We start from the raw sequence: 27,263 nt of genomic DNA on the forward strand, positions 1-27,263 counted from the left end.
TCATCCTTAAATCAGAATATTGATGTATAAATGCTACTTTTAAAAAATAACTGTTAATGAACCCCGTAAAAGGTTTAGAAGTGGGTTACTAGGTGTCGTAAGGCCATCCTTTTGGAGGAAATATTAACTATTAACATTCTTTGTGTTTTTTTTCTTCACAATGGTCATGCAGATATCAAAACCCATTACATAGGGATTCTGGGATGGTATTTCCCTCATGATTAATCATGTCATTCACTTTCAACAGTATATACAATATTGCCGCCGAAGCTGAACTTGATTTATTTTTTTGGATTCAAAAAGCCCTAAAATCAAATTACATTCAGATTAAATGTTTTTTAATCAAGTGGTGCTCATTTGAAGTTGCTGCATGCTGACCTTGTAAAGTAAGTGTGGTAAATCTGAGTTGCTACCCTGGGGAGTTTAAACAAGTTTAAGTGCTTATCCTCACTGAAGTGCTTTTGAGAGTGACTCTCATATACTCACTGATGCCATCTGCTGGTGAGATTGCTGTACTACACACACATTTATGTAATAAGACACAACTAGTTGAGATTTACTTAGTTTAGCACAAACAGCTCTGCAAGAGCCAAATCCTTCCTGGGGATTATAAGGCTAAGTTTTTGTTGCAAAAATGTATAATATTGACCATTTCTGGATTTATTGTAGTGTTATTATATAGCATTCGTTTTTCGAGTTGAAAGGAAAGTGACTGAGGAATGCAAGGGCTTGTTACAAATAATTAGCTTTGACTAGATGTCACTTTCTTTTAAGGAAACACATTTAAAAAAAAAAAAAAAAAAATGTGTCCTTAATGTCTTTATAAAGGATACCAGCACTACTGTTGGATACAGGATTAACATGCACTTCTTTGAAAAGTTTAATAGTTTTATTGAGACTTGGGGCCCTAAAACTCCATGCACTACAGTATAACTGAATAAAAATGTACTTCACTTTTCTGCTGAAAGGATTTAATAGGCTCACATTGAAAAAAAAAAGAGACAATTTATACAAAATCCTTCAACAAACACATGCAAAAGAACAAGAAACAATATGTCAACTAATCATAGCTGCTACGCTATCAGGGCAAGAGTTACTTTTTTCATCCTAATACCAAATCGAAGGATATGTGACCTTGGCCATTTGGAGTTGATGTAAATCACCAAACTACTCGTCAATACTTTTGCATGTAGGGTCCCATACATACAGTTTTTTTTCCCCCAATACAATTTATATATATTAACTTCGTAAGCAGTGGGTGAGTCGGCAATGGGCCCCAAACTCCTTTGATATAAGCTAAAAGTCAACAACAGAACTACCAGTCTAATATAAAACTATAAAAACTTTCAGTTTATACAGAAAACAACTGTTAAAACCCATTGAACTAGCATCTTCGGTCCAGTTTTTACAGACTTACATTACCATAAACAGGCCTGAACATAGTATCATGTAGGTTATCATCATACAAACACCACAAGGACGTCATAACCCCTGTCCAACGCTTACATTGAGTTACATCTTCACTGAAGATGAAAAGTGCTGGACTGGAAATCAAGTGACATGGCACTGTAATCAGATTACATTCAGTCAGGTCGAGACAAATCCAAATTACGTTGAACAGATTTTGAAACTAATTTTGGCCATTTTTCAACCGTCCCCAATTAAACCAGAGAATATTAGTTAAAGGAATCAAACAAAGTCTTATCAATACCAGTTTGGACTATTTCTTTGATGTATCAGGGGGAAACTCAAGGATATGGGGTGAATATGTCTGTTGGAAGCTGGAAAAATAAAAGATAGGAACAAACTAATAGCCCAGTCTCGCACGTAAAAACATTTTTGCAAAGGGTGGCAGACTGAGCAGGAGAATCTATTAACAATTAAGTTAAAAAAAAAAGTAAGACTGACAAAACAAAGCAGAGATCATTAACAACCTAGATTTATATGCAGGGGCTGTTTCAGAAGCTCATTTCATTTTTGTAGACAGACGGTTCACAGGTCCGGTTACCATTGAAAAATTAATAAAAGCTGGGAAACAAAACAAACAAAAGGAATCACTACCACATCCTAACAGTATTTGATGATTTGGAAAAAAAAACCTAGTTAAAAACTGTCAGCATGTACAGTATGCCTCACCAGTTTAACTTAACTATCAACACAAAATCTTTTAAAGCACTATTAACCCAACATTGAATGTGTGCCAACACATTGTCAGGAGGGATTCTGACACACCTCTTTCAGTGCTGCACCTATAATTTTTTAATGTTTTTTTTTTTTTTTTTTTACAAATAGCAGGAACATGTCTCAGGGGCCTATTCACAACTGTTCTGCTCTGGTTGGAATCGTTTGATTTGAATCGAACCAGGTCAACGCGTCAGTTACTCTTTGTTTAGTTTATTTTCAGGCAGAGAAATCTGTAGTAAAAATGTTTTTTTTACACACCGAGCCATTCATTCTTCTCATTGGTGTACGTCTGGGACAAGAGTAACACTGTAAATACAACAATCTGGTCCTGCGTGACGGACTAGTTCATCTTTCTACTGCTTTCGGTATATTAGCGTCTACTTGTTTCTACTGTTAAGAGATTCAGCAGATTGCATGCTCTGCTGTATTGACAAAAAAAAAGCAAAGAAAAAGCAAAGCACATCTGGTTACAGGGGCTGTGACATTAACGCTTGTGACGCGTCCAGGCGGTCGAGCAAAATTGAGTTGGTTTCAAGTTAATAACAACAAATTGACCAAACCAGAATACACTTGTAACCAGGCAAAGACCAGCCTCAGCAAGCTCTCGAACACGCTCATTTGGTCTGATTATTATCATTATTATTATTTTTTTATTTTTTTTTTTATTTTTACACACTTTCCTAAACCAGGCACATCGTAAACGCACTGTGGCTAGATTCCCCCTAGACAAACGTGGATGTGAAAGAACTTGAAATGTTTCATGAAAAGCCAATCCTTTGAAGGTATAATATGGATAAATTGTCAGTTAGTTCCCTAATAAGCCCCTTCCTTGACCGAGGTTACCAAAAATGTACAATTTAGAAAATGATGATGACACAAAAGCTAGTTTTGTGATCGGTTACTACTCATTGTAGCACAAACGACAAACTATGATGTGAGGTTTTTGCTTCCACCGGCAGAAACAGGGAGGTGATAAGTAGTCCAAGAGACTTTTAGACAACAAATCTATAAGACTGACTGCTTGTGTCATTTTAAAATTGTCCGTATTTAGGAGCTGGCAGATCTGGGCTTGACTGCCGGTCAGCAGGACAAGGAAAGAGGTGCAATACATCAGCAGTTGATGACGTCGAAAATACTTGCAATCCCTTGCAATAATAAAAAAAAACAAAACAAAAAAAAAAAAAAACAAAATACCCAAAACTTTACAATGAAAGATGATGTGCGTGTGTAATTCAGTTATTGCCTTAGTAACAGGACTCGGTGACCACGATTATGAATGAGTTCTTCCCCTTTGACCTGTAACATGAATTTAAAAGTACTTAACAAAAAGTAGAAAAATCCACTATCGAACTCTATCAATGAGCTGGAGAGCAAACTAAAGTTTGTTTGTGTTTACACTAGGCTCTACTCAGGTTTCAGTACTGTTGAGCTCCAACGTGCCACATTACTGAGTCACAGACTGTCCTTTGGGTCCTTAGGGGAGGTGAGGGTCAGACGGTCAGACGGTTGTTGGAGGGCTGTAGGGGACTCCAGGAAGCTGGGTGGGCAGAGGCGTCCTGTGAGTAACCAGATGCTCGAGAATCACAGCACGACTGATTTTCCTCTTTGCTTATCCCAACTGTACACAACCGTCGGTGCCTCAGCAGCCTGTCCGTTCTTGAGAAGTTCTGGAGCCAGGCACAGACAGATTTGTGTGTTTTAGCCATTGCATGAGAAGATTATTGACAGACCTAAGATAGCTGTAGCTTTGGAAGTTTCCTGGGAAATATTCATTATTTTCACTGACCTGGTGACAGCGATCACACTGGTATGGCTTCTCCCCGCTGTGAACCCTCTTATGTCTGTCCAGGTGGTAACGCTGAATGAAGCGCATGTCACACGCATCGCAGGCGTATGGCTTTTCCCCTGCAAACAACCATCCCAGAATCATTCAGGGGCATCATTGCACGCTTGAAAAATGTTGTTCCTGACGTCTTCTTTTGGTGTTAATGGTGTTGACCAAAAGAGCAACGGAGCCATTAAAACATGATGGCCACAAAAACAAATTCTTACAAAACTGTATGAAACCTTACATGTTAGATGATATTATCACTATACATAGGCCAGCCTTTTTTTCCCCCTAAAGGTAAATTAAATATATTCCTGGTAACTTGACAAATATCCCAAAAACCTTTTTATCAGTACTGTTTTCTTTCTAATATTAAATAGATTTAGACAGTAGCCCGTATGTTTATACAAAAAAATATTTTCCCCCATTGTTTTTGACAATTGGTTGTGTTTTCTTACCTGTATGTGTAAGTATATGTCGCTTAAGGTGGTAGCTACTCCGGAAAGCTCCATAGCAGTGGTCGCAGATGAAGTTTTTCTGAACTTTCAAGGAACTGTCAACATCCATGTCGATTTGGGGAAGTAACGGCTTGTAATGACAAACAAATTGGTCCGTGTAAATCTTTTAAAAAAGGTTTTCTCTGTTGTTCAAACTTTGATGAGAGGGTAAAGAGTTTACATGAATCTGCTTGAGTAGAATATAATATTAAAGGGCCATGCTCTTATTCAAATAAGTATTTGGAAATTCTTACCCGCACTTCCTCTTTAACTTTGTTGGATGATCCAGATTTTTTGTGCTTTTTCTTGGGTTGCATATTCTGGTTTGACTGCATGTCCTTTCCATCCACGATTCTAGATGAATGATAATCCCCATCTTTGCGGATCAGCTTTTGGGGAAAGAAACAGAATTGGGTAAAATGCACAGCTGCACATAGACTACCAGCCACCAGAAATAAAAAGCATGACAGAGGGAAATAGACATGACCTAAGACCCACATGACTGAGCACAAATGCAGTGTTTCCTTTGAATGTGGTTCACTAAGTTACTGACTGTCAGGATCATGTAAAAGGTATTGTGTAATATATCATAAACATATCAGTTCACACGGAAACAATACATAGATTTTCATCTAAGTGTTTTTTTTAGACATCACAGCATTAACAAAGACATTCAAATGGTGAACATGGTTAGTGCCTCTCTCACCAATGGTGGACAGCTCCCGGTTGACAGGTGGCCCATGTGGCTGTGGGCTTGTCCATGGTGAACCTGCTGCCCATGGTGGCCATGCTGTGAGTGGGTCTGATGGCTCTCTGGGTTGCCCCTGTGCCCCTGACCCAAGTGTGACATCATTTTCTTCTGACTTGGAATGTTGTTGGCTTGCATCAGGGCCATGCTGGACAGCACTGCCTCGCAGCCCAGCAACCCGGCCTGGCAACACAAACAACATGTCAGAGTGGAAGCAGAGAGCCATGGAATTTCTTAGAGAGGGTAGGAGTCTGAAGGAGGAGGGATAGTTGAAAAATGGAAATAACAGCAAAAAGCACTGGCATGGGGAAAGACCATGAAGGTGATTCTGGAGATGAAGAGACGTCCACTGACCCATTTCATGTGGTCTCGGGCAGTATTGTTGGAATGGTGTGTCATCACTGTAGTTTGAATGCGTGTGTGTTTGGGGGAACAGAGGGGACTTCAGTCAGGATGAGGGGTAACAGAAGATGCCACACCCAACCAAATCATCGAGGGCCAAAGCCTGAAAGTAGAGGCATGACAACATAGAGCTATAATTTTTACATGCTTGAATTAGGAAATTGAAAACTTGACTCATGTACTTAAATTCCACGAATCATCTTTTCAGAATATGAAATAGCCAGAAATTTTGATCAAGCACTCAAAAGTGCTGTGTATCAGGCAAGGAAGCCCCAATGGTTTGGTGAAATTAAATGTTTCAGTGAAGAAGAAAAAACAAAAGAGGGAATGGAAAAACAGATAATTTTTGGAAACAGAAGACATCTGTTCAGTTATTATACATTACTAATACATATATGTCACAATACCTCATGCCAAACAATATTAACCTTCAGATGTGGGCTTTAAGTCTAATATAGATAATACAATTATAGTTTTCAGAGTCAATATAACTAAGCTTATGAAACTCACCTGAAAGAAACTCAAGTATGGGTTGGTTTCTGTTAGACTTTAATTGCATAGTATTCTCCACTTTTACATTTGTGCTCAGCTAAATAAATATGTGGGACCAATACCCTAAATGGTGTCCTAAGACAATCACAACAATACACTTTGAGATTCAAACCAGTGCCCAATTTAAGCACTTTTTAGATATATATATATATATATATATATATATATATATAGATATAAACCCCTAGAAACACTATCTCTGCTCATCATTACCTCGATGTAGACAACTGGGGCAGTGAATGTAAAGTGCCACCTCATGATGGACACAGGCATGTATATAAAAGATGTTACAAAGAATAGATGGCAAGCAAACTGGTTACAATACATGACCACAGCAATTTTTTGGGAACACAAATTCTAAAACTGGTACAAGCTGAGGTTAAACCTATATTTTAGAATTAAAGATATCATCAAAGATAAGGCCTTTCGATCAGTTTGGATCTTCAACTGAAGCTGTTGACATGGATACTTGCCTGTTTCGTCAGCTCGTTCTTTCGTTTGAAGTGAAAACACACTGACTCTATTCTCATACAAGTAATGTTCTCGATATTATAAGGAAAGTTTAATGGGCCTGATGGTAAAGGTGGTTAAACGAGAGAGCAGTGAAAGAAATGCAAAGGGTAGTAAGGTCCAAGAACAGTCCATCCTGAATGAGACAGAGAAGCTCAAATTTGTTTAATGCAAGTGTAGCCTAATCTCAAAAATGCTCGGGGTCGAAAGGTCGACATTTGAGAACATGTGGTTGTGTGCCCTTGCAAAAATAATAAAATCGTAACAGACCTAGAATACGGAAGCATTTCAATCAAAAATGGACCTAGCTAGCAAAGTATCCGAACAACGCCGCAGGGAAAAAAGTGATCGTTGCCGAATAAGTTTGCTTTCTAAATCAAACGAGGCAGTATCGCAATGACTTTGGAGCAGCAATACGTTGTGTTTCGATCGAATTTTAGAGATTGGCTCTACGAATGTGGATTACAGCGAGGAGTACGCGATAAATGAAACTGAAAAGGCTAACTAGCCTGCTAGCCAGTTGTTGGATTTTGGGGTAACTTGCGGGAACGAACCCCCACCCCCCGCCCCAGACAACACAACAGCCAGGCAGGGCGTGCGGGCTTAGCAACGACCACATAATAACCCCCCCCACCATCTCTGCCGCAGGCATCAGGAAGGTGAAAGTATCAGATTAAAAGTCCTCATAGTCACAGATAAACAGCGAGGGAACATAAAGTTCTTACCTTTCGTTTTTTTTTAGTTTTGTAGATGATTAATTCTTGTCGCACTTCCAATTTTTCCTCAGTTTACAAACACTGACAGGAAATACCACCGGAAGTGCTCCCCGGGGAGAGTCGTGATTGGTCAGACACTCCATCATGTGACTGAGATAGGACGACCGCTGTGAGCAGCCATACTTGTAAGGTAGTTAGCTGTGGTAACCGATGAAGCTAAAGGAAGCGTCTTTTGAATTGTTTGATTACTATGTATGGAATTATAATATCGCATAAACGTATACAAGTATAATTATATTGCACACAACGCTGCAATGTGCAATAAAGGTCGTTATTTTTCAAAGGACGTATTTTAACGTATGAATAATTGAGAGGAAAAGGGAGTTTGGAGGCCACACTCCAACAAAGGGTTAATGGATACTGATTACACATATAACACGAATTTTAATTTTATGCAAACAACGAATAGCCATACGGATGATGAATTTATTTCAGTTTTTCGATTACTGCTGAATAATAGAGACAGATAATTTTGCAGTGGCGACCCCTGAAGGGAACTGCTGAAAAGGGGATTTTGATTTCGACTGAACAACAACAAACAACAAAAAAAAAACAAACATACTTAATCTCTGACATTTCCGCAGATAAACGTCTTTCAGAATCAAAAGCGGAACATTTCAAACAAAAATCAAGCAAATTCAAAAATGAATAATTAATCTACTAGTTTGTTTCCTGCATCTGTGATATTTGCAGTGTATCACAAAGAATGTAATATGTGTTTTTGATTGTCAAAATGCAAAATTGTGGGGGTTCTCATGCAAAGATGTCAAATTTTGCATGTAATTATATTTTGTTCATAGGTGCATTCGCAAAAATGCTGAAAAACATCTTCCAAAACTGCTGAAGCAAGAATGTATGTTTCGGTAATTAAAATAATTTTCAATAGTTCATTGAATTATTGATGCACACTTCTTGAAACTAGTTTAGTTTAACAATTACAGTTTATTATTTGACATTTAATAAAAAGAGGGGACAAATTACAGTGGAGTAAAAGGTACATTTACACTTTGTTAACAGTTAGGGAAATAAATGTTCAACAGAAATGTTTAAATGCATCCTTCACATTATTTTACATTTGCTTTCATTTATTATTCTATTGTCTACAGACAGTGAACACAGCAACTCACTGTATTAATTTAGCAAAATACCCGTGTTGGGGAAAGTCTATATTGAAACATTATTTTACACTTGCTTTCATTCATTATTCTATTGTCTACAAACAGTGAACACAGCAACTCACTGTATTAATTTAGCAAAATACACATGTTGGGGAAAGTCTATATTGAAAAGAGACCCACATCTGAGAAGTTGTGACTTTGATTACAAGTCATTGCCAAGTCTTTCAATTTCATCAAGAAAAAAGTCCATGTCTGTCTTGGTAACAAGGGGAGAGAACACCACCACACGAAAAAAGTTGACCTTTTTTCCCAGTGGTTGGTAGCCCACCATCATAGTTCCTTCTTTCATCATGCGTTCCTTGATGGCTGGAGCTACCTTTAAATATACATAGATAAATATTAAATGTGGACTAAATTTGTGCGAAGAAGAACATACCGGTAATTGACCAAACACAGAAAGGGTAATGTATTGCTAGATATAAACCAAACTTACTTTTGCAAGTTTTTCCCAGTAATCTGCATTTCCTTTCTTCCCCCTCAAACTGGGTGGTACAAACCAGAAGCATACATTCACGAACTCTGGCTGCCCATGTAAAGTAAAAGGGTGAGACATCAACATTTTTGTCAGATATAATAATGTTAATATACATCAAAATTGCATTTACCTCTCTCAAAAGATCGAATCCTTGTCTCTGCTTCATCTGTTCCACCAGGTACCTATTAGAAATTTACTAAATTGTCACATTTTCCATCTGAGTCCAAACTCAAATGCATAATTTAAATCCTGGGATTTTGCCAAATCTGTGATGTTTAATTTGATATGACGACTATGCTCTTCCTATTCGGAAAAAGATTTGCTTATGAGGAAGACTTCCTCATAAGTTCAAGTTAATGTTTCATATTTCTGATCTACGATATACCAAAACTCATCATGTGCTTGGGCAGCTTGCCTTATTTACCTTACAAGACTAAAAGCTTTGTCAATACGCTCTGCCAAGCCACTGGAACCCAAAGCCTTCCACATCAGCCACAGTTTGAGACAGTCAACCTTGCGGCTGCACTGCACTGACTTATCACCAGTGTCAAGTTTTACATCATAGAATTTATCTTGCTGGAAGAGGTATGAGGCACTGGCACTGTGGCAGTGCTTCAATAAGTCCTGAGGACAGATAAAACAAAATAAACAAAACAATCAGACAATTAAACAAGCTTTTCTGCATTCTTACAAATATCACATACTTCTTTCCATATATATGGGCTATACTTTTAAATATAACCCAAGTGTTTTAGAGATTGCTGCCCATTTCATTGGTATTTCTATGATCTTAATATTGTATTGGTCTGTCTGTTTATTGCACCCTGATTCTTGGAAAACCTGTTTCTGTTTAAATGACTAGAAAAAAATAATACAATTTGGATCATTAAAAACATTATGCATGAGTTCTGACTATGGAGGCAAACCGTTTCATCCTTCAGCAGCAATGCCGAACACTGCAAACCAGCCACCAGCATCTTGTGTGGGTTCCAAGCGACAGAATCGGCCCTTGTTACAGAGAAAACAAAATCAGTCAAATATTCTGTCCCTTCTCCTCTGGTTAGGAAAAATTAGGCCAGAGCAAAATATATCATTAGGCATTTAACATTAATACCTGTTAACGCCTTTCATCAGATGTCTGTGTTGCTTGGAAAACAGCACACTTCCACCCCATGCAGCCTGAAAAAAAAAACATCACATGTTCGGAAAACTAAACTTCTGTAATATAGCACCTCACCAAATCCAGGCGTATGGATTTTGTTTCCAATGGGAGACTCACATCAACGTGCATCCAGAGATTGTGTTTTTCACAGACATCAGCGATATGGGGCAGTGGGTCAAAGGCTCCTTGCACTGTGGTCCCACATGTGCAGCTTACAAGAAAAGGGACTGAATCCTAAAAGACACAAACTGAACCTGAAGTTTTCTTGCAAAGGTTTGCTCTTACTTGCTGCTTTTGCATTCAATCTGAAATCAATCTGATATGTATTTGCCCAACAAGGACCTGTTTTTGGACAATGTCAAAAAAAAACCCAATTTAAATACCAAACAATGGCAAACCAGTCTACAACCACACACTACACGTTGTTTTCCCCGTTGCCAAATCAAACAACTTCAGTTTACAAAGAGACAACAGTGTGTCTCTGAACCAAGTTTGTGGGCTGGGACATTTACCATATTTAACCCAAGAATAGTGGTATTGTCTGGTAACGTACTAAACTTTGATTCAGGGACACCCAAATTCAGGGTTAAACACTACAATGGAATTATATATAAGTCTCTGTTACAGTCATGGTCGAAGCAAATCTGAGTGCCGGGAAGCTAAACAGTCTCAGTGACATACTATGACCATCTCCCTGGCATGCCTCAAGATTGATAACATATAACAATCACAAAGAATTAAATGAAACAAAAAAAGAAAAAAAGCCTGCAGTTAAAATAGAGGAGGTTTAGAAGAGAAATGTGAAAGGAGAAACGTTTAAAATTCTGATAGGATATAGAGCTCAGCATTGACACGTAGGCGTTAATACAGACTGCCGACTGAGAGATGATCATGGAGATACATGATTGTAGCTGCATGAAACAATGAAGAATGCAATTACTTCTGTAACCTGCTTACACAAACATGAGGCTACAGTGGACTTACCTGAGATTTAGCAAGGTTTATCTTTTCTTCCAGGTCCTCTGGAATCATATGGCCACTGCAGGTCATTGGAGAGAAAAAGGCAAAGAAACATGTCAGATACAGTGAGTCTGAGTGGTATAAACAAACAGAACTGTGACTATTATTTGTTTTGTGAAAAATAAAAAAAAAGTGGAAAACCATCATAGCTTTTAAAATTTTCATAGTAATAAACAATTCGTAACCCATCATCCACGTTGACCAAAATAACATTGTCTGTCCCAATGCCCAGGAAGGCGGCTCCTTTCTTCACAGAGTAATGGCACTGAAAGGATTAAGATAGTTATATTGAGTTGTACCTATCTTAGGGCAAAACATAAAGAGCACCTCATATATTGCTGTAATAATTCAGACAAACACAAGATTGATTATACACACACAGCAAGTCCTAACCTCTGGAGATGTGAAGAGGCTTAGTCGTGGGAGACCCCATAGCCCCTGGGTTTTGACGTCTGGGAAGCGCCGATAGCGGGCAAGGTTCATAGCGTACATGTTTGAGGCAGATCCTCCAGGGCAGAAAATTCCATCACCTTGTGTCCAGCCAACCAGCTGACGCAGCCCCCTCAGAACCTCGTTCTCCATCAGCACAAACACAGGAGCCACCTCATATGTAAAACTGCATTTTTCGCAGACACAAACAAATGATGTTATATAATTAACACTGTAGAAAAAATAACCTGGACACTATGGGCATACCCAGAATAACACACAAACCCTACACATGATAGTATAATCAAAATCCCCAAATCAGTTTTGGTGTGGAATTGTACTGAATGTGTTGAATTTTATTATGCATTTTGACCATCCAGTGTTTAATAATGGATTATTTCTTTCCTTACTATAACACCACTAAAAATACTGGACTGTGACAAAACACCTTTCTTACAAGAATTTTCTGTACAAGGGATTCAACTGTGTTCAATTTCAATGATGTCCACATTTCAGTGTTCTAGTACATGTTTCAAACTATAAAGTTACCCTTACAGATTAGTGTTTAAAGCCTCAGTGAGAAACCGTCCAGCCAAGGAATGGTAGTCCATCCCAGCAAACTGCTGATTAAAAAACCGCGGGTGACCTAAAATAAACAACACATGTCTCATCATGAGTGAAAAAGTACCAATTCATTTTACTGTTTTGGTTGTATCAAACAGACTTACTTGTCTTTACACTGTACTTTGCAACATCTCTTAATCTGTCCAAGAGTCTATTTTGCGGCTCCCCTGCATCCCTCAACTCCAGATCCAGCTGCAGAGCCAGATCGGCTGGTTCTTTCCACTCACATACCTTCAAAAAAAAAACTCTCTGAAGTTTATTCAAAATAGCCAATGCAGTGTGAAAGGATTTTTGCTGTAGACTTCTTGAGACCTTCTGTTCGATGTCTGTGCCCTTGCGGAGCACCTCCTCAACGATAATGTTGAAAGCTTCATTTAAGAAGAGTTGACCCGTTGAGTGGTCAATGAGAGGCTTATCAAGATCTTGAAGATCATCTGTATCGGCCTGTCCATCAGCTAGAATCACAATAAACAAAATTAATGCACATTTTTAAAGTTTTACACAAATATGTATATATATATATATATACATCATCACCTGCTGTACTTACATGAGAGTGGTACCATATTTGCCATATCCACATTAAGAGTTGGCAACTCAGTTGTGTGCAAAAACATTGATTTCCCTAAATTAACAAAGAAACACATGAAGCAAGAACCACTTGGAGGACTTTCAGCTTTCTTTATTGACTATAAGTTATAAGACTAATAAGTGAGGCATCAGGGCAGTATTTGAAATTAAGAAAAAAAAACAACAAAAAAGAGAAAACATGGATGCAGCATTTTAGAGATAAGATGTAGTGAAATTAGTAAGTATTAATCTACTACTAAAGTGCTGTCACTTACTTCGACCGTCTCGCAATTGCATTTAGCAAAAAACAAAAGGAACCTAATTGAGAAATTATAAGAAACCAGCACACAATCAGATGTTAGCGATATCCCACTTTGGCCCCTAATATCATTGCTTACGAGTGTAGATAACTAAGTGATGACTAAACAGACAATTACAGGTGACGAAAGCTGCAACTGTTGTGTAGTGTCAGGGATACTCTCTAATTTTCGGGGCACTTGACAATTCCTTTCCCTGATCATGAGCAGTGTTTTAAACATCAGGGCTTCATTTGTTCACACACTATAATGATTTAGCTGGAACAAAAATAAGTGCTTTCAACGACCAAATACGTGTATGAGATTACCATGAAATAGATCTAGTACCCACACTGTGAGGTTATTCTCAAGGTCAGAAATTAATCAAACTGCGGATACGAGTTCTATTTCCGGTTCTCACAGTCATGGTGGTGATTAGTGGTACATCGTTTGCGTCGCAATCTACGGGCCTTAAACGATAAACGAATATCACTCCGAAAAGTTCAGTTTAGTTCAGTTCAGCCGATGCGGAATGAGTGATGTCAGCTCGATTGCCGCAGCCTGCGGGTGTACGGGAGGGGAGGCGTAGCCGAGGCACGGTCTCCTCTTTCGGTCGTCTCTACCTGTCGCCTGGGGCTGTCACACCTTCTTCTCTCATTACCACCATTAATGAGGGGTTTTGATACGTGTAAAACCTTGTTCGCACGAAATGCTACATGTGTACCGTGTCGAAATAACTACTCACATACCTTGAAACCACAAACGTCAATGACTAAAGGAATTAAAAAAACAACAACAAACAAACAAGAAAAGTGGGACGTTATAACGGCATTGCTCTAAATGGAACCCAACCTTTGCCTCTGCAATACAACCTTCCGCAAGGTTCTTCTTCGTGTTTTATTTATAGCTGCCACCAATCCTCGGAGGGGAGCTTGGCGCCCTCTAGTGGTCTGGAGTATGCACTACATGGTTAATCAAAACCAGCTTGTGTGACTAAAATAACAGGACCTATGGGTTTAATTATCTAACACATGAAGAGTACTTCTAATTCAGGTTAAAAAAAAATCAAAAATCATTTTCTCTGGGATACTCTTTTGAGATGCTGAAGTATCTGTCACGGCACTCTCAGTCTTGAACTTTTACATTTTTTTTTGAGAATTGCTAGTGTCCCCAGTTTCAAAATTTACACTGATCTATGATTGATAAATGACTGCAAAGAATCATGCTAGATGGTCAAATTCATCCTCCTACCATAGCCTGGGAAATATTTGTGATTTCTGTTATATATACTGGCCCCTGACGTGCTGCATTTTCATGTTTTTACCTCAAAGATATACAAAAAAAAAGGGGGAGTAGGATAAAATTTCCTACTGTTCCTGCGCATTCATCAAAATTTAGAAAATAGCAATATGAGAGGTTTGTACTTGAAGGTGATTTTGATAAAAGCCCTAATGCTTACTTTTAGAAACGTCCAGTGGTATCAATGATCTTCCCTGCTTTTAAAAACAATTCATTTCTCGAACATTTTCTACCTCTATTTGCTTTGATCAGGGGTTTAAACTCAGTGGTAAATGCTTTGTCAAAAATGAAAAAAAAGCTGTTGGTATTATTATACCCTGAAAAGTTTTTTTTTATTTTGTGAAAGTGGCTTTCATGCTAAGTCAGGTCAGTCCTTAAAGATCACTAAAGGGATCCATTCCTGAAGCAATACTTTTACAAAAGTATTCAGTGACATCTTCATTCATGGCACTTTCCTCTTGACATTATGTTTTCTACACTCAACCTTTCTTTGAAAATTGTCAAGGCTTAACAGTGTACATGGCTTTATTTCCACAAGTGCTGTTTCTTCCTCTGTTACTGACGGACTTCAATTATCCCTACAGTGCCTATAATTTATCTCCTGGTCATTTTCGTTTTGAAATTCGGTCAAAAAGTCACCAGACAAGAAAGCAGTGAGGCTCAGAGAAAGAAGGACACAGAGAAAAACCTTGAGTTGCAACTTTTTTTTCAAAATTTATTATTATTTATTACAAATGGTTTTGTTTACTTTGGTATGAAATTTTTATAGCTGCCGTGAAAATGCATTGACTTGAAAAGTTCATCTCACAGTAGCTCTCTTCTACCTTTCCTTTTGGGTTTTCCCTTTAGGGGTCGCCACAGCAAATCAACCTTCTCCATCTAACCCTATTCTCTGTATCCTCCTCTCTCACACCAACTAACTTCATATCCTCTCTCACTACATCCATAAATCTTCTCTTTGGTCTTCCTCTAGACTTCTTTCCTATCATGCTACAATTCCATCATGTTTACCACTATATTCACTATCACTCATCTGTACATGTCTAGCTTTGCTGACCTTCTCTCCAAAACGTCAAACATGTAGTGTCCAACCGATTGACTCATTCCTGATCCTATCCATCCTTTTCACTCCCAAAGAGAACCTCAACTTCAACCTCATCTTCATCTCTGCCTCCTGTCTTTTCATCATTGTCACTGTTACTAAACCATACAGCATTGCTAGTCTCACCACTGTCTTTTAAATGTTAAAAACTGCATAGATACACAAAATTATCTGCAAACATCATGGTCCATGAAGATTCCTGTCTAACCCCATCTGTCATCCTGTCCACCACTGCAAACAAGAAGGGGCTCAGAGCTGATCCCTGATGGAGTCCCACCTCCACTTTGAACATTTCTGATACCGACAGCACACCTCACCACTGTCTCGAAGCTAGCATAGATGTCCTGCACCAGTCTAACACATTTCTTTGCCAGTCCAGACTTCTGTTCTTAGCACGTAAGGATTTTCTAGGGCTACAAAAGCACAATACAGCTCCCTCTGACCTTAGCATTCTCAAAGCTACTCATAGTAGCTCCCAAATGTGTTTAAAGTGATTCAGGTATCCATCCAACCATTGCTTATTCTGCGCTCAGGATCACGGGGGATGCTGGAGCCTATCCGGGCTGTCATTGGGTGAGGGGCATTTCAAGTTTTGGAATGATTTCTTCTTCCCTTTTCAAGAGTTGTTGTATCATAAAAATAAGTGCAAATTCTTTCAGTCTCAGAAAATAGAGGGAAATGCAAACCTCAGTTGGTCTCTAACAAAAAGTCAATGCTTTCACATGGCAAAGCCCAGTCTCCCTGACTGAGCAGGGAGTGCAGATGTGCGGCAGTAGCCTCACGCCGCTTGGAGTTGCACCAGTAGCGAAGCATAGCAAATACTCTTTCTACATGGCAATTATGGTCCTCTTCAATCTGTTCCAGCCTCACAGAGGAGATTTCCAGTGCTACCCTTCCGATCTCCCTCCAGGGTTTACCAATAGCACGTGCAACAGTCATGAGCTGTTTCTCATTTAGGACAGGGTAATCTGTAATCAAACACAGATAAAGTAGGTGATTGATGTTCAATGCTATTAAGGAAATAACTTAAAAGTATAATTCAACCCACCTCTGGTGCAGATTTTCTTTCTTGTATTGCTCTCTTCTGACTTAAATGGAGATTTTCTTTTTCTTGAGGACTCTTTTCCTAATGTAAGTAAAAATAAATTGCATTTAACATCGAGAGAGAGAAAAGTATTTGAGTACCAAGTTTGCTGAAAACAGTCTAAAAGTTGTTCTACCTGAAACATCTGTAGTAGTTTGAAGATTTTTAATAGACTGAAGTTCTGGGAATGTTTCCTGCAGCCTTTTGCCTTCCAGTAGTTTCAAAAGATCCAGTGCAGCCTCTGGGCCTCTCTGGATGATATGATCCAGAAGATTGCTCACCTTCTCAGTGGGATTATTTAAAGCTTTGACCTTCTTGTACATCCAAGGAGACAGTAGAGAGCGAGAATCTGCCAGCTGCAGTACAAAGTCAGGATCAGCACTTAGAATGTCTATTAGCATGATCTTCAGCCTCTTGAGTAACTGCACTGTTGGATCCAAAGCCATGACAAAATGCCCCTTACACCAGCTCCTAAGGAAATAAAAGTGATCATGCATCAATATGTCTGATAAATACAAGATTAAAAAAAAAAACATTATATGAAGATAGATATTTCCAGAAAACATTTTAGGGTCAGCAAATCTTTTGTCTGTTAATATTATTGAGACTAAATTAAATTTCTCTGCAAGTTAATGATTTTTTTACGTTGCTTAGTACTTATGGGAAACGGTTATTAGGTTCAACTACACATAAATTTTTTTTTCATTACACAGTAAATTAAAAAAAAAAACACTCGAACAGTTAGAAAGACGACTATAATGCAAGTCATGATTTGGCCTATGAAATGTGACACATTATAGTTTATATGTGGACCTCCTAAATGAACATGAGGAATTTAACCCCTGTATTTTTTCTCCTTTACAATGCAATGTAATTCTATTTTTTCTCAAACATTGTACACGGAAATGTAATCCTCCCTTGTAGTGATACACTCAGCATGTTTTGTACAGCCCTACTAGATGGAATTCTGAGGGCCTCACTGAGGAGGACATCCCAATAAAAGGCAAATTGACAATTGTATATATATACACACACACACAACAAATCTGTTTAGCCAGGGGTAACACAAACTAAATATATATTTATGAAAAAAAATCCAAAAGCCATATAAAGAGTATAACTAAAATATTTTCTAGGGACTTATACACATACACACAAATATTAAACAAATGTTTCCCAAATAGAGTAAACTTTTACAGCCTTCGGGTTCTGAAGTCCATTTATTATGGTGCTGTATTGATACATTTCCTGTAAAGACTGAAGTTTTGTTTGCTGTTAGTCTTCTAGTAATCATATACATGTACTTGTAAATACACATGCGTATTGCTCCATATATTTTTCATACATTTAGCTTTATTTTTATTTATTTATGGTGATATTCAGTTTTTTTTAATTTTATTTTTAGAATTCACTATTTTCAATCTTTGTTTCATAGAAATAGTTCTATTTTGATTCTTCCCCACTTGACTCTGTAGCAAGAGCTGGTTTCAACATAAAGCAATTTTCCCCTGGGGAATTAATAAAGTATTCTGATTCTGATATTTTCCCAAAAGTAAAACAAGTTGTACAAAAAAATGAGGTCCTTTTTCTTTGTGCGGTCTTCAAAGTAAATAAAAATGTCCTTATCCTGCAGCTGCAGTGAGACTCCAATTGTTCTCTCAATAAAGACTTGTACATTTAACTAAAATATTTGTGAGTACAAACAATAACAAAATAAATGTAAACTAGATTCTTCATTTATTCCACAGAAATCATGCATTATCAATATAAATTCTAAATCTTTCTATTTTTTTTGCTAAATATATTTTGTGTGTAAGTTTGTAATATACTTCCTTGATCTTATTGTTCAGACAAAATGTATTACTAATCAGCCATATTTTACAACAATCTAAATAATTGTAGACAGAAGATCAAAAAACTTTAGCTGTAGGAGCAGTTATACCTTCCTTAAGATTTCTAATATATTTATTTGAACATTTGTCCTTTGTAATGTCAACACTTCCCCAAAAACTATTGTTCAGAATTGACGTAAATGGAGCAAATAAATAGTTGAAAGGCATTCCTTGGGATAGCATTAAAGATTAGGTCATATTCTTTTGGTATTCTTTTGTAACTCCAATACAAAAATTTGGGAATAAATTCTTCATATACAAACAACTGACCATTAGTCTTCAGGAACTGTGAAACTATGATACCATTATTGACCCAGCTTTTATGATATGATTTATTTTTATACTGAATACTCCTGTTATTCAAAATAAATAATAAGTAATAATTTGTAGGTGAAAAATTATGTTTGTACAACATCTTCCATGCCAGCAGAGCCCACTTGTGAAAATTTGCTAATTTCACAGGTAATTTATCAAATAAAAATCTGAGTCTTTCAAATTAATTAAGGGAAAGCATTCGAAATTCTATCTTCTCCATTAGTTTTGTCAACCATTTAATTTCAAGGGTATCCAGACCCCCATTTTGTCTCGTATTACATAAAACCTCATTACTGACACAATGACATTTATTTCTCTGTATGAATTTGAAATTGAATAAAATAGAATAGTATCATGGGGAAATTTCAACCACACACAGCAGAAGTGGACAGTGCAAGAGGTTATCAAAAATGGAATAATTAAAAATAAGCAATAAACAGTGCTTACACTATATATAAATAGGTAGAATATAATAAAATAGAATAGGTAGAATAGAATCGTATCCATTTTTTTTAATACTATATTCAACAACTCTAAACTAATGGAGCCTCATGGTGGCACAGGCCGGATAAATGCAGAGGGTTGCGTTAGGAAAGGCATCTGGCGTAAAACTTGTGCCAAAACCAAATATGAGAATCGAACCCAAGAATCTCATACTGGATGGGTCGAGGCCCAGGATAACAACGACTACCATTGGTGCCGATAACCTACAGGGAAAAAAGTGGAAATTGGGCTACTGTTGGTCAAAAAAGGAGAGGAGGATGGCATGTTCAGAAGCAGAGAGAGAAGAGGAAAGGCCAGAGTCTGGGACTGAGATGGGACTTTGAATATTACGATGATGACAGGAAAAGGTAGAGATTTGGTTGAGTTGATGCAGAGAAGGATGTCATACTGTGTGTCTAGGAGACCAGGTGGAAAGGTAGTAAGGCTAAAAGGTTAGGAGCAGGTTTTAAGTTGTACTATCATGGTACTGACAGGAAGAGAAATTGAGTAGGAGTTATCCTTAAGGAGGAGTTTGTGGGGAATGTTCTGGAGGGTAAAAGATTGTCAGAAAGACTTGTGTCTGAAACTGGAAATTGAAGGTGTGATGCTCAATGTTGTTAATGGCTCTACTCCACAAGTAGGATATGAGTTAGAGTGGTAATTGTTGCAGCCCTCAATTGACATGATGGTGCAGGCAACAGATGTTGGTAGACTTTTCAAAAAGGATGGAAATGGCTGTAGTGAATACTTTTTTTTTTCCAGAAAAGACAGGAACATAGAGTAACTTCCTACTCCTTCCTACTTCTCCCTCCTTCCTACTATTATCTATTATTATGTTTTACTTGTAACTCTGGCACAACAATTTCCTTTGGGATAAATAAAGTTGTTCTTATTCTTAACTTATAAGAGCAGCGTTAGGAGCATGCAGGCAGCCAACATCTTTTATAGACAAGGCAATCTGAAGGAGATAGGTGACTGCACAGTAGCGGTAGGTGAGTGTATTCACAGCATAGGATGGTGGTTTGTAAGATGACCCTGGTGACAAGGAAGATCAAGAAGATAAAGGCAGAGCAGAGGACAAAGTAATGGAAGCTGAAAAGGTAGGAGTGTTGTATGGTTTCCAGGGAGGAGTTGAGAAAGGCTCTGGGTGGTCAGGAAGAGCTCCCAGACTACTGGACAATTACCGTATTTTCCGGACTATAAGTCGCGGTTTTTTCATAGTTTGGCGGGGGGGGGGGATTTATACTCTGGAGCGACTTATGTGTGAAATAATTGAGCTCTCTTGCTCGGATGTGTGTGTGTCTGTGGCTGCCTGTGTGTCTTTAATATAACAGCGATCGTCACACACACACACACACACGCCAACCAATCAAAATTCAGCGGGGGCGGGTCATGGCGGAAGTGCGTTGCGAAAAAAGAAGCTACCGGCGACTTCTGTAACTATGAAAATTGATCATTTCAACATTCGCGCTAACTTATAAAAACAACTGAGAAGGGCTGAACAAAAATGGCAACGAAAAGAAAATCATATTCTGCAGTCGAAAATGGCGACCGAGCAGCAGAGAGAAAGTTTGAAGTTGGTGAGAAACTTGTATGGGACTGGCGAAAAGCGGAGGTTACTCTTACAGAAATGAAGAAAACTAAAAAAAACTAATCGTGGGCTAAAAGCTAGCTGGCCACGGCTAGAGGAACGAGTTCACATTTGAGTGCTTGAACAACGTGCTGCAGGGAGAGGCTTGTCAACAGTACAGTCGCGTCTGCCAAGGAGACGAATAGAAATGACCATGCAACGCAATCGCCTCTATCAGAACAAGAGTGACACAGATTGTTTGGTTGTAGCATATGCTATCGTTATTTGAATGACTCTTACCGTAATATGTTACGTTAACATAGCCTACCAGGCACGTTCTCAGTTCGTTGTTTATGCGTCGTAGAGTGTACTTGTTCAGCCTGTTGTTCTCTATTCTATTTTCATTTTAAATTGCCTTTCAAGATGAAATGTCTATTCTTGGTGTTGGATTTTATTAAATAAACCCCCCCGAAAATGCGACTTATACTCCAGTGGGACTTACATATGTTTTTTTGTTCATTATTATGCATTTTTGGCTGGTGCGACTTGCACTCCGGAGCGATGTATAGTCCGGAAAATACGGTACAGTTAATGTGATCAGGGAGACAGGAGAGTACTTGGTGTTTTGTCTGGAAGGAAAGTAGATAAGGAGATATGATGGTGGAATCAGGAAGTGCAGGAGTATATATAAAGAAAGTGGTTTGCAAAGAAGTTAGACACTGAGGGGACTGAAGAGAACAGACGAGAGTACAGGTAACAGATATGCGTAAGGTAAAGATGGAGGTAGGAAAAGCAAAACGAAGACCATACGATAACTTGTATAGCAAGTTATACAAGTTATACTTGTATTGCTTGGACAGCAAAAAGGGAGCGAATGATCTATACAGGTTAGCAAAACAGAGGGATAGAGATGGAAAGGATGTTCAGCGGGTCTGGGTGATTAAGGAAAGAGAGGGAAATGTATTGACAGATGGCAGAAGAGAGATGAGAAGATGGAAAGAGTCATTTAAATTGTTGATGAATGAGGAAACTGAACAAGAGGGAAGGGTAAAATGTGACTATTGTAGACCAAAAAGTTGTGGGAGTAGAGATTAGTAAAAGTGAAATGAGGAAGGCACTGAAGAGGATGAAGAGTGGAAAGGCAGTTGATCCTGATGATATACCTGTGAATGTATGGAAGCGTCTAGGAGAGGCAGCGGTAGTTTCTGGCGAGATTATTTAACAGGATCTTAGAGAGTGAGAAGTTGTCTGAGGAATGGCAAAGAAGTGTGATGGTGCCCATTTTTAAGGATAAGGGGATGTGCAGAATTGCGGGAACTACCGAGATAAAGTTGATTAGCCAAACAATGAAGTTATGGGAAAGAATAGTAGAAACTAGGCAGAGCAGAAGTCAGCATTTGTGAGCAGCAGTGTGGCTTCATGCCCAGAAAGAGTACTAAAGATGCAGTATTTGCTTTGAGAATGCTAATAGAGATGTGTGGAAAAGGTCAGAGGGAGCTGCATTGCACTTTTGTAGACCTAGAAAAAGCATACGACAGGGTGCCGAGAGAGGAACTCTAGTAATGTATGAGGAAGTCTGGAACGGCAAAAAAGCACGTTAGACTGGTGCAGGACATGTATGCTAGCTGGGAGACAGTGACCAGGTGTGCTGTAGATGTAACAGAGAAGTTCACGGTGGAGGTGGGACTTCATCAGGTCATCATGTATCAGCTCTCAGGCGCCTCATTTGCAGTTGTGATGGACAGACTGACAGATGAAGTTAGACAGGAATCTCAATGGACCATGATGTCTGCAGATGACATTGTGATCTGCAGTGAGAGCAGGGAATATGTTGAGAAAAATCTTGAGAGGTGGAGGTATGCTCTGGAATGGAGAGGAATGAAGGTTAGTTGCAGCAAGACAAACATATATGTGTAAATAAGAACAAGAATAAGAACAACTTCATTTATCCAGAAGGAAATTGTTGTGCCAGAGTTTCAAGTAAAACGTAACAATAATAAATCATAGCAGGAAATTGTATAAACAGTTAAAAAAAGGGGGTGAGAATAAGAAATACAAATAAAACTATAAAGTGTCAAAGTAAAGGCTACAAAGTGTTTTAAGGTCTTAAGTGCAAAGATTTGAAGATTCCCTGCAGCTGAAGGAGGAGGAATTAAAAAGTCTGATAGCCTCAGGTAGGAAAGACAAAAAAAAAAATTCTTAACTTAATTGTTACTAAAGCAAGAAGAAATAATAGAATAAAAAACGTAGAAAATTTAGGAAAAAGAGACACTAAGGCGAGGAGAAACTGGCAGGCAGCTGCCTGAGACAGAACTGGAAGTACTGTAAGGAATGAGAGGAACCTGGGTGGAACGGTGAGGCTACAGGGAGAGGAGATCAAGAAGTTGAAGGATTTCAAGTACTTAGGGTCCAGAGGTAAAGAAACTGGTTCAAGCAGGCTGGAATGGGTGGAGAAAAGTGTCAGGGAGAAAAGTGTCAGTGTCACTATAAGAGAATACTATTAGCAAGAATCAAAGGAATTGTGAACAAGACAGTGGTGAGACCAGCAATGCTGCATGGTCTACAATCAGTGACAATGACAAAAAGACAGGAGGGAGAGCTAGAGGTTGCAGAGATGAAGATGTTGAGGTTCTCTTTGGGAATGATGAGGATGGATAGGATCAGGAATGATTCCATCAAAGGGACAGCACGAGTTGGCTGTTTTGGAGAGAAGGTCAGAGAAGCTAGACTGAGATGGTTAGGTCATGTATAGAGGAGGGATAGTGAATATATTGGTAGACTGATGATGGAATTGGAGCTGCCAGGCAGTAGGTCTAGAAGAAGACCAAAGACAAGATTTATGGACGTAATGAGCGAGGATATGAATTTAGTTGATGTGAGAGAGGGGGATACAGGACAGGTTTGGATGAAGGAGGTTGATTTGCTGTGGATAAGATTTGGAGAAGGAGAAGATTTGACATTCCTAAAGTCATGGACGCATGAACAGGTCGCGATGTTCCTTCCGCTTTGCATGGTAGATCTCGACCATTCAATGAGATCCCTCATTAGCCACATTTTAATTTTCTTTTAATTTCTTCAATCATAAGATCAAAGGTTAAGTTGCTAAGGGATTTTTCATGTCTATTAATGTCAATACCGAGATATGTGACCTTATTCTTAGCAGGAATACAATTTATCTCCAATAGGCTGTATTCTTTAAGTGGGAATAATAAGATAAGGTTGGAGACGATAATACTTTATTGATCCCCATAGGGGAAATTCATTCATCAAAACAGCGCAACAATAACAATATTAATAAATATGAATATAAATAGAATGAGACCATAAAAAGGACAAAGACAATAACAGGGATAGCAAGAGAACAGAATGACAAGGATAAAAATAAACAGGATGAGAATGTAATGACAACAACATGGATAAAAATAGATAACAGAATGACAACATGGATAAAAACAGATAACCAAAATGATTACAAGGATAAAACTACTTATTTAAATTAATGTTTAGTCCTGATACTTGAGATCATTTAAATGCTCTTGCTGCCATGCCATTAAGTAATCCTTTTTTGATATGTATAGCCATAATACGAGTGACAAGAATAAACAAAAGTGATTACGTGGACATCCTTGTCTTATGGCACGATTAATGTTAAATTTTGGGGTTGCACCCTGAGCCAGTCCAATAGAGCTGCAGCAATCTTTATAAAGTGTATTGACTTTGCTCAAAAATTTCAAAATTAAAAGCTGTGTCTAGTTTTAACCATAAATTGATGATTTCTTGAGTTAAACGCTTTATGACAATCTACAAATAATACAAAACTAGCGTCTAATACATAGTCGTTATAATAAATCATATCCAAAACCAAACGAATGTTATTGCATATATTTCTGCCAGGCATAAAACTTGATTGCTCTTAGTCATTAACGTCATCTAATCCCACTTTCAACCTTTTGGCAAAGCAGAGCAAATATTTTGGCATCCGTATTCAACAGACTTCTCGGTCTCCAATTCTCATCATTTAATTTATCATTTTTTGGTTAAGGAATCACTTTAATAAGGCCTTGACGAAGGATTAGTAGTAATTCTTTGTCAAATACGGCGATCAGAAATGGGGCTAAATTCTTCATGAAAGGTTAATAAAATAAATCATCAGACCATTTTTAGCGGGGGACTTCATACATATCTATTTACCTAATAAGTAACAGGTAACAATAAACAGAAGCAGTCAAAAGAACAATAGATAAGATGGCGCGAAAGAGCGTGGCGTGAAAAGGAAAGTAAGTGCAAAGTAGACAAGCTTTTCTTCCGCGTTCAGTACTCAGCGACATGGGCTGTGTTTTTGCGTTGAGAAATCTTGCAGGTAGACAATATTTTTATTTTAAATTTAATCGAGATGGCTGTCCCTGGCGAAAGGAGCAATTCCTAGCATCTGTCTCGATGGAGAAACGACGAATATTTCACACGCTGGCCCTCACCTGCGACAGAAGCAGCGGAAAAACAACAAGAATAACAACAGCAGTAACAGTAACGACAAGAACTATTACTTTATAACCAAACAACGAAACATGTCCGTGTATTTACCAGTATCGAGAATCAGCGATGTTCTAGGTTCCCGCTAAACTCCTTCTTCTACGTGCCTTTGAAGCCCTCCATTCTTGTTGCTGCCACCTAGTGGACGAAGAGCGAACAGCACTTTTATTTTCTGGCCTGTGGTCTTGATCACTATCTATCTATCTATCTATCTATCTATCTATCTATCTATCTATCTATCTATCTATCTATCTATCTATCTATCTATCTATCTATCTATCTATCTATCTATCTATCTATCTATCTATCTATCTATCTATCTATCTATCTATCTATCTATCTATCTATCGAATAGATTGTGAACTTTGTATTGTCATGTGAACGTGGAAACAAGTATTTGGTTATTTACTTTGAGGGGAACCTAAAAAATCTCTGCACGAATATCTGGATAAAGATGTCTGCATGTTTACGCTGGATGTGTATACATGCTCACGGGTTCTCATCACACCATGAATGATGCAATATCTGCAGTAGCAGTTCATCTAATAGATATTTAGAGAGAAATAGAAAAATGCCTCAGATGTTACCAGACAACAATTATCAGGGAGCACTGGTCACAAGTCTGCTTAGCCTGTTTACTCAGGTTCAGCACTGGAAAATGACAAATCAATATCTTATTCCAGGAGCAATATTTGCTTTCTGTGAGAGAAAAATCCTCTGAAGCCAATTTCACCTACACACAATATACACTCCAACTTACTGTGTTTATTAGGTGTCCTGTTTCCTCTGCCTATACAGTGACCATGAAGGATATTATCATTTATTTCTCTTACTACTGTGACGAGACTGTGGTGCATAATAGCGAAATATACAATTTATCCACTTCTCAGGAGTCCAAACCACTTTATGTTGCAATAAATTTTCACAATTTCTTTTCAGGCTGAATTTTCAGAGGATACATTTGGAAGGGTTATACAAATTTGAAATGCAATGCTATATTAATCACTGGAAACTCTAAACAAGTTTAAAGTGCGGGGTCTTTCAGTTCCATGGTCTTTATAATGTGCTTGTGAAGTATGCATTCAGTCATTTTACACTGTCAGTGAAACACAAGTGGAGCATAGACTGCATGGAATAGGAAAATGAACCTTTTTCCCGCTGATCAAGCACGATTCTTCTCATACTGTAGTGTTTTCCAGGCCCCATCGCTCACGCTGTCAAGTGGTAAACTCCATTTGTATGTGCATGCCAGGGATGGATGCTATAATAGCTTGGATGCTCCACAGTGCTAATGGAGAGAAATACTGTTTCCTGGTGAGTTGTGCTGGCTTAATTCTACAGACCTCTGCACCTGGAAAATTGGGATTTTGTAGCTGAGGTGTGTGTGTGTGTGTGTGTGTGTGTTTGTGTGTGTGTGTGTGTGTGTGTGTGTGTGTGTGTGTGTGTTATACATATATACAGTTCATGAGCCAGTGCAGCAACTTATCATGCCATAACAGAAAAATAGGATTACATGCAAAGTAAGAGACGGAAATCATACTTTCCAGCAGTCTTCGTTTTTTTAAGCTCTTGGGACCTTCAAAGACCTAATGTTTGTATGGACAAAACATTGCCTGTATCATATTTGACACTTTATGATTGTGTGCTTTAGTGTGTTTCCCCTTTTGGAAATGGGAGAAAAAACATTTGACCCATCAAAAACCCAAACTATCCCCTCTATGTCCCTTAAACTAAGAC

The 27,263-nt window shown here is 38.2% G+C and overlaps 3 protein-coding genes across 7 annotated transcripts; all 3 read right to left on the bottom strand.

Annotated features, from left to right (window-relative positions):
* Positions 1-954: 954 nt before the first annotated feature.
* Positions 955-7,536, bottom strand: znf740b (zinc finger protein 740b). 3 transcript variants are annotated; one of them, XM_086141363.1, is made up of 7 exons: positions 7,447-7,523; positions 5,612-5,762; positions 5,216-5,440; positions 4,764-4,898; positions 4,471-4,600; positions 3,971-4,089; positions 955-3,851 (listed from the first exon to the last, which is right to left on the bottom strand). In XM_086141363.1, exons 2-7 carry the CDS (start codon positions 5,654-5,656, stop codon positions 3,675-3,677), a joined length of 831 nt encoding a protein of 276 aa, XP_085997489.1. In that variant the 5' UTR covers positions 5,657-5,762; positions 7,447-7,523; the 3' UTR covers positions 955-3,674. The 3 variants fall into 3 exon arrangements, with proteins under 3 accessions (XP_085997489.1, XP_085997491.1, XP_085997488.1); XM_086141365.1 differs by lacking the exon at positions 5,612-5,762 and having other exon boundaries at positions 7,447-7,536; XM_086141362.1 differs by lacking the exons at positions 5,612-5,762; positions 7,447-7,523 and adding an exon at positions 6,685-7,214.
* An 883-nt stretch (positions 7,537-8,419) lies between these two features.
* On the bottom strand, positions 8,420-14,134 carry csad (cysteine sulfinic acid decarboxylase). Of its 3 annotated transcripts, none has more exons than XM_086141895.1 (15): positions 14,104-14,134; positions 12,936-13,010; positions 12,698-12,840; positions 12,490-12,616; positions 12,317-12,407; positions 11,726-11,948; positions 11,518-11,597; positions 11,297-11,351; positions 10,430-10,546; positions 10,265-10,329; positions 10,077-10,158; positions 9,575-9,774; positions 9,281-9,332; positions 9,109-9,198; positions 8,420-8,991 (listed from the first exon to the last, which is right to left on the bottom strand). In XM_086141895.1, the coding sequence occupies exons 2-15, from the start codon at positions 13,000-13,002 to the stop codon at positions 8,818-8,820; spliced, it is 1,566 nt and encodes a 521-aa protein (XP_085998021.1). In that variant the 5' UTR covers positions 13,003-13,010; positions 14,104-14,134; the 3' UTR covers positions 8,420-8,817. The 3 variants fall into 3 exon arrangements, with proteins under 3 accessions (XP_085998021.1, XP_085998020.1, XP_085998022.1); XM_086141894.1 differs by having other exon boundaries at positions 14,001-14,125; XM_086141896.1 differs by lacking the exon at positions 14,104-14,134 and adding an exon at positions 13,875-13,912.
* An 868-nt stretch (positions 14,135-15,002) lies between these two features.
* On the bottom strand, positions 15,003-25,645 carry LOC147214372 (uncharacterized). The gene is made up of 4 exons (XM_086141733.1): positions 25,578-25,645; positions 16,873-17,207; positions 16,701-16,778; positions 15,003-16,620 (listed from the first exon to the last, which is right to left on the bottom strand). Exons 2-4 carry the CDS (start codon positions 17,180-17,182, stop codon positions 16,340-16,342), a joined length of 669 nt encoding a protein of 222 aa, XP_085997859.1. The 5' UTR covers positions 17,183-17,207; positions 25,578-25,645; the 3' UTR covers positions 15,003-16,339.
* Positions 25,646-27,263: the final 1,618 nt, after the last annotated feature.

This window comes from Fistularia commersonii, chromosome 34 (genome assembly GCF_037954325.1).
Source record: "Fistularia commersonii isolate RoL2024-O1a breed Wild chromosome 34, RoL_Fcom_v1.0, whole genome shotgun sequence".
NCBI lineage: Eukaryota > Metazoa > Chordata > Actinopteri > Syngnathiformes > Fistulariidae > Fistularia > Fistularia commersonii.